At 43.0% G+C, this 17,709-nt stretch overlaps 1 protein-coding gene across 3 annotated transcripts in view; it reads left to right on the forward strand.

Annotated features, from left to right (window-relative positions):
• Positions 1-17,709, forward strand: part of PLCH1 (phospholipase C eta 1) — a 155,832-nt gene that overhangs the window by 101,365 nt on the left and 36,758 nt on the right. For all 3 annotated transcript variants that reach the window (XM_083177900.1, XM_083177899.1, XM_083177901.1), the window contains exons 13-15: positions 597-679; positions 5,732-5,812; positions 6,731-6,828. In XM_083177900.1, coding sequence (XP_083034026.1) covers positions 597-679; positions 5,732-5,812; positions 6,731-6,828 — 262 coding nt within the window. The remainder of the gene's footprint in view (positions 1-596; positions 680-5,731; positions 5,813-6,730; positions 6,829-17,709) is intronic.

A 17,709-nucleotide genomic window follows, 5' to 3' on the forward strand; every position in this document is an offset into this window, starting at 1 on the left:
TTTAAAGTGTGCTATTGTAAAGTACATTTGTAAAAGAAAACTTAAAAGAAAAAAATTACCTGTGATTTATATTGTCTACCTCTACCCTCAAGGTCATGTATGAGGATTTGTGTCTGCAAGCAGTTGGGATAATTACTTACCCAGCAACCTAGATAAACTCACCTGTGCATGATTAAAGAAATGACCTGTTGGTGGTAATTGAGGACTGGAGTCAAGACCCCTGGTCTAGGGGGATTTAGTTATTTTCATCAGATGACAGGAATTACCTGAAGTTTTTCTTTGGCTGTAATAGCATCTACACAGCAGGTCGGTCTGTAGTCAAATGCTGTATAAGGGGAACAAACTAAAACAAATCAGTCTGGGAAATAGAAACCACTGAAATGGCTTTCCACTGTATTCAGTGTTATTGTAGCAATCAGTTACTCCAACTACTCCTGTGACATATACTGTAACAGTTGCTAGAACTAAAACATCACCATCATGGACATATACATAGCCGGTTGATATGCGGCATATACTTTAGTAGAAGATTGCTAGTGAACAAAGCAGGCAAATATAGTGAGACAGTAAATATGTGTTCCCTATGTGTCCTGCAGAGAACGTCAAAATCCAGGTCAAAGTCCTGCAGCACGGATGAAGATGAGGATTCCCCTCCGAGGGAGTCGGGGCAGATGCACAGGTCAGAGTCCCCCACCTGCTAGGCAGGAATGTCTGCACATGTATTTAATAATGTATGCTACTCGTTAGCTGTCATTAGCTCTGTAAAAGTGTTGACCTTAGTATATGATGTCCATCTCATCTGCAAAAGCTCAGTGCTTCACATTAATATGAGTCAATTATTAAAGATCCCACGGTGCAAGATCCTTCCTTTAATTAAGAAACACTAAGTGGGGTTCTTAAGGGAGCAATCCCGATAAACATTGAAGATGCTTCTTGAACATTGTAAGTCTTCACTCTGTGGCAGGAATTTGATGGGAGGTCATGGGAAACATGGCTAATATATATATTGAGCATTTTCCCACTGTGCAAGCCAAAACAAATATGGCACATAGATGTGATATAATTGTGTTTTTCCAATCCTCTTTTGTTTTCATGTCATATAATTTATTGTTGCGTTTCTAGCTCTGTCATCATCTTGCTCATTCAGGCATCATCCAATACGTGCATAATAAGTACCTCTGCAATTAGTAAGAAGTATTCTAACCTGGCTAATTTGAGGAACTAATTGCTGTTAAAATGAGAGAAACCGTCAGAATAGCAATCATCCTACAAGACGACAGCAGTGTTGACAAATCTGTGCGCTCACTGCAGGGGCACTGATTGGTTACAGAGTTCAGCAATAGTAGAAGTGTGACTTGAGGAAGGTCAGAACCATGTTACTGGACCCTCATCGCCAGCCCTCGGTGTGCAGCAAAACCAAACTTACAACTTAAGTCCTAAAAAATGTATATACTCTTTACTTGCACCAAGGTAAGCCTTTACCACATACTGGGAATCCTACAGTACATACAGGGCTGCTACTAGGAATTTTCGGGTCCGGGACTGATTTTCAGTCTGGGCCCCCAGCCCCTCTCCCCATCCCCCCCCCCCCTCCCTTCACTTACCGCCTGACTCCTGCTCCCTCATCCCCTGCACAGGCTTCTTCAATGCACAATGCCAATTAAAATGCAGAACCGGTTGGTGAACAAATCAGAGCTTGTGTACCAGCAGCTGCTCTGATTGGCTAACAGTAGATGAACTCTGATTGGCTCAAAAGCCGGTGCAGCATTTTAATTGGCCACCGGCGTCCTGCATTGAAGACGCCTGTGTGGTGGGCAAAATGAGCTGCCCGGGCCCTTCCAGAGGCCGGGGCCCAGGACAGCTGTACCCACAGCATCCCCCTGTCCGCGACCCTGCCTACATATTTTGTTTATACAGTAGCAAGATTACTCCCACCATGCAGTTGCTTCTGTACACTTGCTTCCTGTAAGCAGCATAGATAGCAGTCCATGAAGCTGCCACAGAGTCCAGTATCACAATGGCTTGGTGTAAATCAGAGGTGGATGCAGGAGTCTCCAATGTTTTTCTTCTGCATATGCGTCATGATTGTCACAGATAGTAGCGTAGATTGGAATTGCATTGAGATGCATGCAATTCTAATAGGTGCTCCTGGGCAGGGAGGGATGGTACTGGCTGTTGTTGGTGGGAGCATCATGGTCATGTCGGTGTCAAAAGACACAGTCACACTGACCCTGATGGCCAAATGTCATTACCCTTTGTGCACTTCACAGCGGATTACAGTGAGTGTCTCAATAGACAGCCCAGCAGCTGCATTATTAGCTTCATTTCACAGCTAATCTGTTGCATCCACATCTGATCACTCCCTCAGTCTCATAAGTCTAATTGCATGTGGGCATCTGTGTTTGTCCAAGCATATTATTCCAGTGACATCATTACTTGTGCTTTCCTTCCTATACCAGGCAGCTTACATGCTAATTCCTGTCACACAAGCAATGCCGACTGCATTTACAGTGCAAATCAGTGATTCAACAAAACAAAGCCACCATTATGATAATGATATTAGTCCTTAGAATTATTTTTCAATACATTTTTTTGATAAAGACTATAAAAATACCTGGTACTTGTTTCCTAGCACAGCGCCACCGATTTATATTGTATGTCATCGGGTCGAAAAAATCGGTCGCATCGCATGCGACCAAATCACATGCAATGCGATGCGACCAAATCTAACCGATTTTTAATTGTACAGCCACCCTGATGGCTTATTACAATGTTAAATGCCCCCCCAGACCCGATTTTTAATTGTATACCCACCCTGATGGGTAATTACTATGTCAAATGCCCCCCCATTGTCAACGCCACGCCACGATTAACGCCAACCCGAAGCGTGGCGAGCGGCGGCGGTACGCGTCCTCCGACCTTTTCATACCGCCCACTATACACGTCGGCGTGGAGTTGATTTTATATAGTGTGGCGAGCGCAGCGAGCCCCCCTGAGCCCGAAGTGTGGCGAGTGGACGCGCATTACTTCACATATATTCTGCGTCCCCTCGCGGGGCTCGCTACGCTCGCCGCGCTTCGGGCTTGGTGCCTCACTGCGCTCGCCACACTCTATAAAGTCAACTCCACGCCGACGTGGATAGTGGGGGTATGAAAAGGTTGGAGGACACGTACCACCGCCCCTCGCGGCCTCGCTGTGCTCGCCACGCTACGGGTTGACGTTTATCGTGGCATTGCGTTAACAAAGGGGGGGCATTTGACATAATAATTAACCATCATGTGGGTATACAATTAAAAATCGGGTCTGGGGGGGCATTTAACATTGGGTACAATGTGAAATCGGGTCGGTCACGTCGCATCGCATGCCATTGTAATGGAATGCGATGCGACCGATTTTTAAATTGTATGGGAAGGTCTTTAAAACCCGAAAATCGGGTCTGTTGGGTCTGATCGGGTCCCATCGCATACCTTAAGTTATGGTATGCGATGGGACCCGGTGGGCGCCGTGCTAGGAAACAAGTACCAAATACCTAAATATATCTTTTTATTTTATTATATTAGTGTACATTAGGTTCAAGCACTAGCTTACACTGTTGTTAGCAGCATATAATATATATTATTGTTACAGTCACAGAACTACTGTCACCACCAATCCAAACACAGGCATGGGAAGCAATGTATTCATAATCCCCGCCCACCCATTCATCTGTCCATTGTATCATGTCTTCTATCTCTGTCTGTACTTTGTCTTTTATTCTGCCATCAGGGTACATGCAATGGTTTCTTAACATATGAAGAGGATTACTAGTATCCAGTCTAAAATAATTGTGTATGCAGAAGAGAAGTGTTTATTTATGGCAAACAGATTGTTATGTAATAACATAATTGCATACTAGTGCCCTGATCTTAGTCTGGTTCCTGTCATGATCATCCATCCAGCTCAGTGTCAGACACTCGTGGTGCAGGTCACAGTAGTGCAGGTCACAGTAGTGCAGGGCTTATTTTACGCAAAACATATATTATCTGATATTTGAGCTTTTGTAGGCTGTAAATGTCTGAATATAACTTAAATGTATAATAACATTCACAAATGATAAGAACCGATCCATATGGAAGTGCATGTGCTATTGTGTGTCCTTTGCCACATACAGTATTATTATTTAGTATATTAGCTATTACATTTAGTGATTGCCTACATACTTGCAAATAATCTGACTAGTTAATAATAAAGGGGTCTAGAGACCAGGAAGCTAGCACAGTAAATCTTTAAATGTGTACACCATTTTCTCTTGCCAAAAACTGTGTGTTGGTGTCACAGTAAAATGTACAGAACATTACAACATTCGCTGGGAAATAGCTATTTATCCCATGCAGGTTATCCTATACAGGTTGAGTATCTCTTATCTGGATATGTTATCCAAATTATTCCGAAAACCATAGTTTCCGGAATGTACTGGTTGTTTTTTGTTTTTTTTGTTTTTTTTGGGGGGGGGGGGGGGGGGGGGTTGCTGAAAGCTCTACTGGGGACATCTGTACCTGGCACTTCTGGTGACATATGTAGCTGGCACTACTGGGGGATATAATATGTAACTGGCACTACTGGGAACATCTGTACCTGGCGCTACAGGGGACATGATATGTAACTGGCACTACTGGGGGATATAATATGTAACTGGCACTACTGGGAACATCTGTACCTGGCACTACTGGGGACATGATATGTAACTGGCACAACTGGGGGATATAATATGTAAATGGCACTACTGGGAACATCTGTACCTGGCGCTACAGGGGACATGATATGTAACTGGCACTACTGGGGGATATAATATGTAACTGGCACTACTGGGAACATCTGTACCTGGCACTACTGGGGACATGATATGTAACTGGCACAACTGTGGGATATAATATGTAACTGGCACTACTGAGAACATCTGTAACTGGCACTACTGGGGACATGATATGTAACTGCCAGTAAATATGTGCAAGATAACGATTGCTTAGCATTCAAATTCAGTGCCTGAGCTAGTACACAAACTTTGTTTCATGTTTTGAAACCTTGTTTCATGCACAAATTAATAATTTGTGTGTATATCATGTGTTTGATGTGTTTATTCAACATAAATGCATTTTGCGTTCACACATGGGTCCCGTCCTCAAGATACCTCATTGAAGGAAAAAAAAAAAAAAAGGAATAATCCGTAATCCAAATCCTTCTGGTCCTGAGCATTTTGCATAAGGGATACTCAACCTGCAATGTGCACAGTATCCTTATCATGTGAGTGTAGAGTAACTGATTTCATGTCTTTGTGTGATTTAAGGGAATACCTCAGTTATAGCAGGCCAGGCCAATAGCTAGCATTTTGTATTGGTTTTCCTCAGTGACATAGAGGAATTGCCTGTTACCTGCAGCTGGCTGTAAACCACATACTGTACCTGCATTACACTCCTGCACTTCTAATTCATCTTCCTCTCTCTCTTGACTGGTAGAGAATGAGAATTGATTACTTTTATATTTGCACTGAACAAGCCTGGTATCAGGTGTACTGTAGGTTATAAGCACATAATCCATTTTATGCGTACAGCAATCATTTTTTACCAGTCCTTCTTTGGTTTCTGTATTCCTCGATAACTGCTCTGCACTGTAACTCTTTCCTTGCTCTTGAGAAAAATTGGAAATGAATGGGGTGGGCAGGGTAATTCAATACATTACCTCCTGCTTGCTGTAGGTGGAGCCAAGCTACATATGGCATACTGCTTACTTGTGCTTGGATTGGTGGAGAAGAGGACTTTGAAAATGCTCATTACAGGTAAGAGACTACTCTAAAAAACTGTATTTTATTCCATGTCATTCAGAGGTACCAACATGGCCACCAAGAGAGATGTCAGTCCCTGTGCTGGGGGGTGGGGCCAGATATGGGGACGTGATCACAGTTTCTCTATACAGAAGGGGTGTGGCAGCGTGGCAGTAGCAGGACCAGTTACACGAGTACCAGTTCTACTCTCCTGAATACCGCAAAAGCCCTTGATGCTAGATTTAAGATTACACTCTGCTGAATTTACAATGGAATATAAAGTTTAGGTATTTATTTAACAAGTGGCATGGTCAAGCTTATGTGAGGTATATTTTGCATCATAAACATCAAGAAATAATTTAACTTTAAATTAGGGAAGTGCAGATCCAGATTTACCCGGATCTCAAAAAGGTTTCTTATTGGCTATCCAGCTGTCACATGTTTTGGAAGCAGCGGTCCATGCGGTGGATGGGAACAAAGTGAGTAGCCCCAAAAAATCAAGATTTCCGAAAAAATTGCGAAAAAGCTTTAGCTCCTGATGTTTCGTCGCACCTAATTGCATGTGTCTTTTAATGAGTCTCAACAGAAAAAAAAGGCAATTTAAAAATCCTTACATAAAGAATTTACTGGGGTGTTGTATCATTCCCCTTTATTCAATGACCTTTTTCTCCCTTGGAATATGGAAAAAAAAAAACTAACTTATACCTGATTACTGCAGTGCGAATTAGTACAGTGGACTAACCGTCAATACACTGCGAATGCGTCTCGGCCGCAATACACCCTGATATAAAGAAAATTTATATCACAAATGTGCCCTCATAATGTACATGGAAGGATTTGTGCTTCCTTGTGACAAATTATTATTATAATCTAAAACTCATGCAGTAACTAACAATGTAATAACATATATTTAATAACTAAATATATTAATAGGTTGGGCCGACGGAGGAAGACTATGAAGTTATGTCGGGCTCTGTCTGATCTGGTTGTGTACACAAACTCAGTGGCTGCACAGGACATTATGGATGATGGTGAGAGGCCCCTCAAATTACTTATTTTGTATGCACCTTATGTTTGTTGTGTTATGTAATATTATTTGGCTTGACAGCCTGCCTTTTACAGTACAGAAAATGCCCTGCAAAATATTATTTTATCTTGCTTAGCCAAGCTTAAGGGGCAAACCATTTGGAGCTACAATATGTGCTGCTGTGACACACAGAACAGCTTCTTACTCTGCCCCTGTAATGTACTTTTTACCCTGCTCGCAAAGCTTACAATCTATAGGGAAATAGGCATTGCTACACAAGGATAGATATTCTTTATTGCATAAAGTCCACCAGCATGCAAAGGTTCCTGGTGTGCTGTAAGATACGGTGACCCAGCAGTTTGGCCATGGGTTAGTAGGATGGAAAATGTGAAGAAAAGAGAGGATATGTGTGGACTGTACAGTGGGGATGTGATTGGATAGGAATGGTATATGAAGGTTAAGTGGCTGGTTCTGGAATTTGAGCTTTCCTGAAGAGGTGAGTTTTCAGGGAACGCCTTTAGGTTTGGAGACTGGAGGAAAGTCTTATTGTGCTTGGGAGGGCATTCCACAGAGTGAGTGCAGCCAGGAGAAAGTCCTGCATTCGGGAATGGGAGCGAGTAATAAGTGTGGAAGAGAGACGTAGATTTTGTGAGAAGTATAAGCCCATTGTATGTATGGGATTTGTGCCTACTGTAAATCACATGTTTGCATCACCTCTAATTAAACTGCCCCTGGGATCTATGGGAAAACGCTGCAGGGGCCACTGGCTGGCTGAGCTACATCTTGTATGTACAGTAATGTGACTTTAGTTGCCCAAGTAATTCTCTTTTATCTTTTACAATACTGTATATGTGGGGGAAATTTACTAAGATGGGAGTTCTATTTCACATGGGATATTGCTATGGGCAACCAATCAGAATCTACTTATTATTTATTAAGCAACTTCTAGAAGATAATAAATAGTATCTAAATAGTTGCCCCTAGCAACATCTCATGTAAAATAGAACTCCTGGGTGACATTTATTAGAGATCGATGTTGGGTTTTTGGCGATTTTTACTGCGTTTTTTTCATTTTTTTTCCCAAATCGACTACTTAATGGGTGTCGATTTGCGGCATAAATCGCACTTTTTGCAGCGAAATCGCATTTTCTGAAAGTGCGATTTTTTTTTCACTCAGAGCCGGACAGGCCGCACTGACAGCGGGCTGAACCGGCTTTCTCCGATGCAGCTAACAGCTTCTGTCGCGCTGTCCCAGCGCGACACAGGCTGAGAGCATGATTGGGCGATGCGTCTCCATGGAGACGCATAGCTCAGCCCTGATTGGCTGAGCTATGCGTCTCCATGGAGACACATAAGCCGGAGACGCTCTCAGCCTCTGTTGCGCTGGGACAGCGCGACAGAAGCTGTTAGCTGCATCGGAGAAAGCCGGTTCAGCCCGCTGTCAGTGCGGCCTGTCCGGCTCTGCTGCAGAGAGACCAGCGCTGGATCCTGGATCGTATGTATAGCGGTGTAAAAGTGAGGTGTGTGGATGTGTGTGTATGTAATAAAGTTTTACTTTTCTGTGTGTGTGCTTTATTTTAACATTCTTTTTACAGGTGGACTACAAGTCCCAGCGGGCCCATTAATGCCCCGATTGCTGGGACTTGTGGTTCTCCAAGTCCGAGCATGCGGGGGAGGTCTGCTGGCACTTGTAGTTCTCCTGTATTAAGCAATTTTAGGAATGTGAATTTAACCCTATCAGGACGGCGTCCAATGGCCAGGGACGCCGGTGACAGCCCCGGGCTTCAGCCCTGAACGGGTGAAGCCTGGGGGGGGGACCCCTTTATTGGGGGGGTCCCCACTCCTCCAGGTACCCCGTCCAAGGCTGACCAGCCACGGTGCTCATGGTACGGCCGGGGGACCTTGTGTAAAAAGTGTCCCCCGGCTGTGGCATGACACTGCGGGCTGTTGGAGCCCGGTGCTGGTTTCAAAATACAGGGGACCCCCAGATTTTTTGTCCCCCGTATTTTTGGAACCAGGACCGGTCCAAGAGTCCGGGGCTGGTTTCAGAAATACGGGGACCCCTACGCTTTTTGTCCCCCGTATTTTTGAAACCAGGTCCGGCTCAATGAGCCCGGGGCTGGTTATGTACAGGAGGGGGGACCTCACGCCAATTTTATTTATTTATTTATTTATTAAAAACAGCAATACAGGGCGATTTGAGCAAAAATCGCATTTTCGGATAAACGGTCAACACAATAAATCTCGCCCCCTATCTTTGTAAATTTCTCCCATAGTGTTCATTCTAGCACTCTGCATCTTCCAAAAGTAGTCCAACTTCCAGGTAGTTCCTCTTCCCTGCCTGGTGGTGGCACTCTCTGCTGTGGTGCTTATAGCACAATGTGGCCTGTATTTCAGCACTGATATACTACAGACCTGACCTGAGCTAGAAGCAAAAACAGCAGAGAGCAATACCCCAGACAGGGGAGAGGAACTGCATGGGATTTGAAAGATGAAGGGTGCCAGAATGAACACTAAATAAATATATACATTATAAATATATTTGCGTAATACAATGATGGCTAATCATTTTTCAAAGTGACTTACAGTATTAGCCAGAATTAGGTTTTATGTGTGACAAACGTGGGTTGGTTTTGCTGGTTTGCAGTCCCGCTAGTGCTAGAGAATGTGTAAATATGCTGTAACATCGGCTTATACATCATTGCAATGTAAACCTAATCAATTCCATGTTAACGCATGCACGCAACATTATAAACTGTTGTGATAAATAAATAAATGAAAGCTAAATGTAAGTAGAAAAAATATGCACATAGAGGAACACATAATGGTGTTTTATGTATACTGTACACTTTATAATGATGACCTGTATGTAAACCACATCTTTTATAAAGAATACATGCTTTGGTGTCCACGGAAATATTGAAAGCTCTGTACAAATGAGCTTACAGTAAATCTACTGTACAGCCACTAATGTTACTGCGGTAATATAGATGCTGGGAATTGCACATAATGATACAGTATATATGTGTCATGTTGACTATTTATCAATGCTAGAATAAAGCAAATGTTTCTCTCTGTGCTTATAAAGCAGCAGTACAGTGACATTTTGCTACAAAAGCTGCGGGTTTGAAGCTCATAATTGTGCAAGCTCTGTACTGTGAGATAAGCTTTTTGTTATATTTAATGATAATTCCCCCTTAATGATAGGAATAATGTTTTCCTACAGGGCTGTCAATACTGTTATTTTAAAGGAATCACTGGCAATACAAACCATTATTTCACTATGTTAGAAAGTGTAGAAATTACACATTTTTCAGTCATTTATTTATAAGCTAATTGATCGTGTGCATAAGGAGCAGTTGGAGCCACATCTTCAATGATAAATGCTGGGATTATTTATTACATTTGTTATGCTCAGTAAATGGGCTATGCGTTACATGGATGTGTTCTCTAGGTATTTGTGTCTTTTTATACCAAATTCTTCATGTGGTCTGGCCATGGTTAGTTTTCAGTTATCTAGTTATTTGAGACACTTCATTAACCCCTTCCTGACGCAGCATGTTTTTGCCTTCCTGACAGAGCCCTTTTTTTCAAATCTGACATGTATCACTTAAGTGGGGATAACTTTTTTTTGCTTTTACTTATCCCAGTGATTTTGAGATTGTTTTCTCGTGACACATTGTACTTCAAGTTAGTGTTAAATTTGGGTCGATACAGTCTGTGTTTTTTTGTGAAAAATACCAAAATGTCGTAAAAAAAATGGAAAATTTAGCAATTTTCAAAATGTTAAATTTTCTGCTTGTGAGACAAATAATCATACCACTCAAAATAGTTAATAACTAACATAGACCATATGTCTACTTTATGTTTCCATCATTATTTCAGCCTCCTTTTAATTTTTTTGGACACTAGGAGGCTTAAAATATGAATAGCAAATTCTCAAATTTTCAAGAAAATTTCAAACACTGATTTTTTTAGGGACCAGTTCAGTTCTGATGTGACTTTGAGGGACTTGTATGTGAGACACCCCCATAAATGATGCCATTTCAAAAACTGCACCCCTCACAGTATTCAAAACAGCATTTTGGAAGTTTGTTAACCCTTTAGGTGTTTCACAGGAATTAAAACAAAGTGTAGGTGAGATTTCAAAATTTCATTTTTTTTGCAGATTTGCAATTTTAATACATTTTTCTAAGGAACACAGTAGATTTTACTAGAGAAATGTGACTAAAAATCGATTCCCCCAATTCTTTTGTTTTCATAAATATCCTATATGTGGCCCTAGTGTGCACGTTGACCAAACCACAGGCTTCATAATAGAAGGAGCACCTACTTGATTTTGAAACCTCCTTTTTATGAGATTATTTTTTAGGCACCATGTAGGTTTCTAGGCACCATAAGATGCTAAAAGTTAGGAACCCCCCCACAAGTGACCCCATTTTGCAAACTACACCCCTCAGGGAATTCATCTAGGGGTATAGTGTACATTTCAAACCCCCAGGGGTTTCACCAATTGTGGTACAACTGGGCAGTGAAAATGAAAAATTAATTTTTTTACACAAAAATGCAGTTCTGGCTCCAAATTTTTCATTTTCACAAGGAATGAAGGAGACAAAGCACCCCAAAATCTGTGCCCCAATTTCTCCCGAGTACGGCAATGCCTCACATGTGACCAAAAAATACCATTTGGGTGCATGGCAGGACTCAGAAGGGAAGGAGTGATTTTTGGATTTTGCAGCTCAGATTCTGGTGGAATGTTGGTGGGTGCTATGTCGCATTAGCAAGACCCCCGAAGCACCAATACAGTGGAACCCCCCCACAAGTGACCCCATTTTGCAAACTACACCCCTCAGGGAATTCATCTAGGGGTATAGTGTACATTTCAAACCCCCAGGGGTTTCACCAATTTTGATACAACTGGGCTGTGCAAATGAAAAATTACATTTTTTACACAAAAATGCAGTTCTGGCTCAAAATTTTTCATTTTCACAAGGAATGAAGGAGACAAAGCACCCCAAAATCTGTGCCCCAATTTCTCCCGAGTACGGCAATGCCTCACATGTGACCAAAAAATACCATTTGGGTGCATGGCAGGACTCAGAAGGGAAGGAGTGATTTTTGGATTTTGCAGCTCAGATTTTGGTGGAATGTTGGTGGGTGCTATGTCGCATTAGCAAGACCCCCGAAGCACCAATACAGTGGAACCCCCCCACAAGTGACCCCATTTTGCAAACTACACCCCTCAGGGAATTCATCTAGGGGTATAGTGTACATTTCAAACCCCCAGGGGTTTCACCAATTTTGATACAACTGGGCTGTGCAAATGAAAAAGTAAATTTTTTACACAAAAATGCAGTTCTGGCTCAAAATTTTTCATTTTCACAAGGAATGAAGGAGACAAAGCACCCCAAAATCTGTGCCCCAATTTCTCCCGAGTACGACAATGCCTCACATGTGACCAAAAAATACCATTTGGGTGCATGGCAGGACTCAGAAGGGAAGGAGTGATTTTTGGATTTTGCAGCTCAGATTCTGGTGGAATGTTGGTGGGTGCTATGTCGCATTAGCAAGACCCCCGAAGCACCAATACAGTGGAACCCCCCCACAAGTGACCCCATTTTGCAAACTACACCCCTCAGGGAATTCATCTAGGGGTATAGTGTACATTTCAAACCCCCAGGGGTTTCACCAATTTTGATACAACTGGGCTGTGCAAATGAAAAATTACATTTTTTACACAAAAATGCAGTTCTGGCTCAAAATTTTTCATTTTCACAAGGAATGAAGGAGACAAAGCACCCCAAAATCTGTGCCCCAATTTCTCCCGAGTACGGCAATGCCTCACATGTGACCAAAAAATACCATTTGGGTGCATGGCAGGACTCAGAAGGGAAGGAGTGATTTTTGGATTTTGCAGCTCAGATTTTGGTGGAATGTTGGTGGGTGCTATGTCGCATTAGCAAGACCCCCGAAGCACCAATACAGTGGAACCCCCCCACAAGTGACCCCATTTTGCAAACTACACCCCTCAGGGAATTCATCTAGGGGTATAGTGTACATTTCAAACCCCCAGGGGTTTCACCAATTGTGGTACAACTGGGCAGTGAAAATGAAAAATTAATTTTTTTACACAAAAATGCAGTTCTGGCTCCAAATTTTTCATTTTCACAAGGAATGAAGGAGACAAAGCACCCCAAAATCTGTGCCCCAATTTCTCCCGAGTACGGCAATGCCTCACATGTGACCAAAAAATACCATTTGGGTGCATGGCAGGACTCAGAAGGGAAGGAGTGATTTTTGGATTTTGCAGCTCAGATTCTGGTGGAATGTTGGTGGGTGCTATGTCGCATTAGCAAGACCCCCGAAGCACCAATACAGTGGAACCCCCCCACAAGTGACCCCATTTTGCAAACTACACCCCTCAGGGAATTCATCTAGGGGTATAGTGTACATTTCAAACCCCCAGGGGTTTCACCAATTTTGATACAACTGGGCTGTGCAAATGAAAAATTACATTTTTTACACAAAAATGCAGTTCTGGCTCAAAATTTTTCATTTTCACAAGGAATGAAGGAGACAAAGCACCCCAAAATCTGTGCCCCAATTTCTCCCGAGTACGGCAATGCCTCACATGTGACCAAAAAATACCATTTGGGTGCATGGCAGGACTCAGAAGGGAAGGAGTGATTTTTGGATTTTGCAGCTCAGATTTTGGTGGAATGTTGGTGGGTGCTATGTCGCATTAGCAAGACCCCCGAAGCACCAATACAGTGGAACCCCCCCACAAGTGACCCCATTTTGCAAACTACAACCCTCAGGGAATTCATCTAGGGGTATAGTGTACATTTCAAACCCCCAGGGGTTTCACCAATTTTGATACAACTGGGCTGTGCAAATGAAAAAGTAAATTTTTTACACAAAAATGCAGTTCTGGCTCAAAATTTTTCATTTTCACAAGGAATGAAGGAGACAAAGCACCCCAAAATCTGTGCCCCAATTTCTCCCGAGTACGACAATGCCTCACATGTGACCAAAAAATACCATTTGGGTGCATGGCAGGACTCAGAAGGGAAGGAGTGATTTTTGGATTTTGCAGCTCAGATTCTGGTGGAATGTTGGTGGGTGCTATGTCGCATTAGCAAGACCCCCGAAGCACCAATACAGTGGAACCCCCCCACAAGTGACCCCATTTTGCAAACTACACCCCTCAGGGAATTCATCTAGGGGTATAGTGTACATTTCAAACCCCCAGGGGTTTCACCAATTTTGATACAACTGGGCTGTGCAAATGAAAAATTACATTTTTTACACAAAAATGCAGTTCTGGCTCAAAATGTTTCATTTTCACAAGGAATGAAGGAGACAAAGCACCCCAAAATCTGTGCCCCAATTTCTCCCGAGTACGGCAATGCCTCACATGTGACCAAAAAATACCATTTGGGTGCATGGCAGGACTCAGAAGGGAAGGAGTGATTTTTGGATTTTGCAGCTCAGATTTTGGTGGAATGTTGGTGGGTGCTATGTCGCATTAGCAAGACCCCCGAAGCACCAATACAGTGGAACCCCCCCACAAGTGACCCCATTTTGCAAACTACACCCCTCAGGGAATTCATCTAGGGGTATAGTGTACATTTCAAACCCCCAGGGGTTTCACCAATTTTGATACAACTGGGCTGTGCAAATGAAAAAGTAAATTTTTTACACAAAAATGCAGTTCTGGCTCAAAATTTTTCATTTTCACAAGGAATGAAGGAGACAAAGCACCCCAAAATCTGTGCCCCAATTTCTCCCGAGTACGACAATGCCTCACATGTGACCAAAAAATACCATTTGGGTGCATGGCAGGACTCAGAAGGGAAGGAGTGATTTTTGGATTTTGCAGCTCAGATTCTGGTGGAATGTTGGTGGGTGCTATGTCGCATTAGCAAGACCCCCGAAGCACCAATACAGTGGAACCCCCCCACAAGTGACCCCATTTTGCAAACTACACCCCTCAGGGAATTCATCTAGGGGTATAGTGTACATTTCAAACCCCCAGGGGTTTCACCAATTTTGATACAACTGGGCTGTGCAAATGAAAAATTACATTTTTTACACAAAAATGCAGTTCTGGCTCAAAATTTTTCATTTTCACAAGGAATGAAGGAGACAAAGCACCCCAAAATCTGTGCCCCAATTTCTCCCGAGTACGGCAATGCCTCACATGTGACCAAAAAATACCATTTGGGTGCATGGCAGGACTCAGAAGGGAAGGAGTGATTTTTGGATTTTGCAGCTCAGATTTTGGTGGAATGTTGGTGGGTGCTATGTCGCATTAGCAAGACCCCCGAAGCACCAATACAGTGGAACCCCCCCACAAGTGACCCCATTTTGCAAACTACACCCCTCAGGGAATTCATCTAGGGGTATAGTGTACATTTCAAACCCCCAGGGGTTTCACCAATTTTGATACAACTGGGCTGTGCAAATGAAAAAGTAAATTTTTTACACAAAAATGCAGTTCTGGCTCAAAATTTTTCATTTTCACAAGGAATGAAGGAGACAAAGCACCCCAAAATCTGTGCCCCAATTTCTCCCGAGTACGACAATGCCTCACATGTGACCAAAAAATACCATTTGGGTGCATGGCAGGACTCAGAAGGGAAGGAGTGATTTTTGGATTTTGCAGCTCAGATTCTGGTGGAATGTTGGTGGGTGCTATGTCGCATTAGCAAGACCCCCGAAGCACCAATACAGTGGAACCCCCCCACAAGTGACCCCATTTTGCAAACTACACCCCTCAGGGAATTCATCTAGGGGTATAGTGTACATTTCAAACCCCCAGGGGTTTCACCAATTTTGATACAACTGGGCTGTGCAAATGAAAAATTACATTTTTTACACAAAAATGCAGTTCTGGCTCAAAATTTTTCATTTTCACAAGGAATGAAGGAGACAAAGCACCCCAAAATCTGTGCCCCAATTTCTCCCGAGTACGGCAATGCCTCACATGTGACCAAAAAATACCATTTGGGTGCATGGCAGGACTCAGAAGGGAAGGAGTGATTTTTGGATTTTGCAGCTCAGATTTTGGTGGAATGTTGGTGGGTGCTATGTCGCATTAGCAAGACCCCCGAAGCACCAATACAGTGGAACCCCCCACAAGTGACCCCATTTTGCAAACTACACCCCTCAGGGAATTCATCTAGGGGTATAGTGTACATTTCAAACCCCCAGGGGTTTCACCAATTTTGATACAACTGGGCTGTGCAAATGAAAAAGTACATTTTTTACACAAAAATGCAGTTCTGGCTCAAAATTTTTCATTTTCACAAGAAATGAAGGAGACAAAGCACCCCAAAATCTGTGCCCCAATTTCTCCCGAGTACGGCAATGCCTCACATGTGACCAAAAAATACCATTTGGGTGCATGGCAGGACTCAGAAGGGAAGGAGTGATTTTTGGATTTTGCAGCTCAGATTCTGGTGGAATGTTGGTGGGTGCTATGTCGCATTAGCAAGACCCCCGAAGCACCAATACAGTGGAACCCCCCCACAAGTGACCCCATTTTGCAAACTACACCCCTCAGGGAATTCATCTAGGGGTATAGTGTACATTTCAAACCCCCAGGGGTTTCACCAATTTTGATACAACTGGGCTGTGCAAATGAAAAATTACATTTTTTACACAAAAATGCAGTTCTGGCTCAAAATTTTTCAATTTCACAAGGAATGAAGGAGACAAAGCACCCCAAAATCTGTGCCCCAATTTCTCCCGAGTACGGCAATGCCTCACATGTGACCAAAAAATACCATTTGGGTGCATGGCAGGACTCAGAAGGGAAGGAGTGATTTTTGGATTTTGCAGCTCAGATTCTGGTGGAATGTTGGTGGGTGCTATGTCGCATTAGCAAGACCCCCGAAGCACCAATACAGTGGAACCCCCCCACAAGTGACCCCATTTTGCAAACTACACCCCTCAGGGAATTCATCTAGGGGTATAGCGTACATTTCAAACCCCCAGGGGTTTCACCAATTTTGATACAACTGGGCTGTGCAAATAAAAAATTACATTTTTTACACAAAAATGCAGTTCTGGCTCAAAATTTTTCATTTTCACAAGGAATGAAGGAGACAAAGCACCCCAAAATCTGTGCCCCAATTTCTCCCGAGTATGGCAATGCCTCATATGTGACCAAAAAATACCAGTTGGGTGCATGGCAGGACTCAGAAGGGAAGGAGTGATTTTTGGATTTTGCAGCTCAGATTCTGGTGGAATGAATGGTGGGTGCTATGTGGCATTAGCAAGACCCCCGAAGCACGGTGAAATGATGAACCTAATAATCCATAGATGTGTGGTATATTTTAAAACACTCCTTTATACATAGGCCGGGTTTGTCGGGGCAAGTTTCACAGTGGAAAATAGTATCCTTTCTTATTCCCTTTTTATAGCAAACTTTGCACCTTTTTTGTGTCCTGCCCTTTCTTGCAGTGGAGGGGATTTCGTTAGGAAAATGCTGCCCTGGTACAATACGGGGGCCAGTACTAGAAGTACTGGGGCCCTCTGCCTGCTGGTTCCCAAATATTAGGCCCTTTATGACTTCCTCTTGAAAGTGCATAAATGTCCCCCTCTGGCTGGTAGAACGGAATAGCACGTAAGCGTTATACAGTGCCATCTGGATGATATACACGGCCAGCTTCTTGTACCAGATTTTTGTTTTCCGCAGGGGACTGTACGGCTTCAGTACCTGATCTAAAAGATCCACTCCGCCCATGTACTTATTGTAATCTAGGATACAATTAGGTTTTGAGGTGTGGGTACTGGTACCTCGTACAGGGATGGAGGTGGTACTGTCTCCATGAATTGTTGTCAGTATAAGGACATCCCTCTTGTCCTTATATTTGAC

Source organism: Crinia signifera, chromosome 3 (assembly GCF_055691185.1).
Source record: "Crinia signifera chromosome 3, ASM5569118v1, whole genome shotgun sequence".
NCBI classification, from domain to species: domain Eukaryota; kingdom Metazoa; phylum Chordata; class Amphibia; order Anura; family Myobatrachidae; genus Crinia; species Crinia signifera.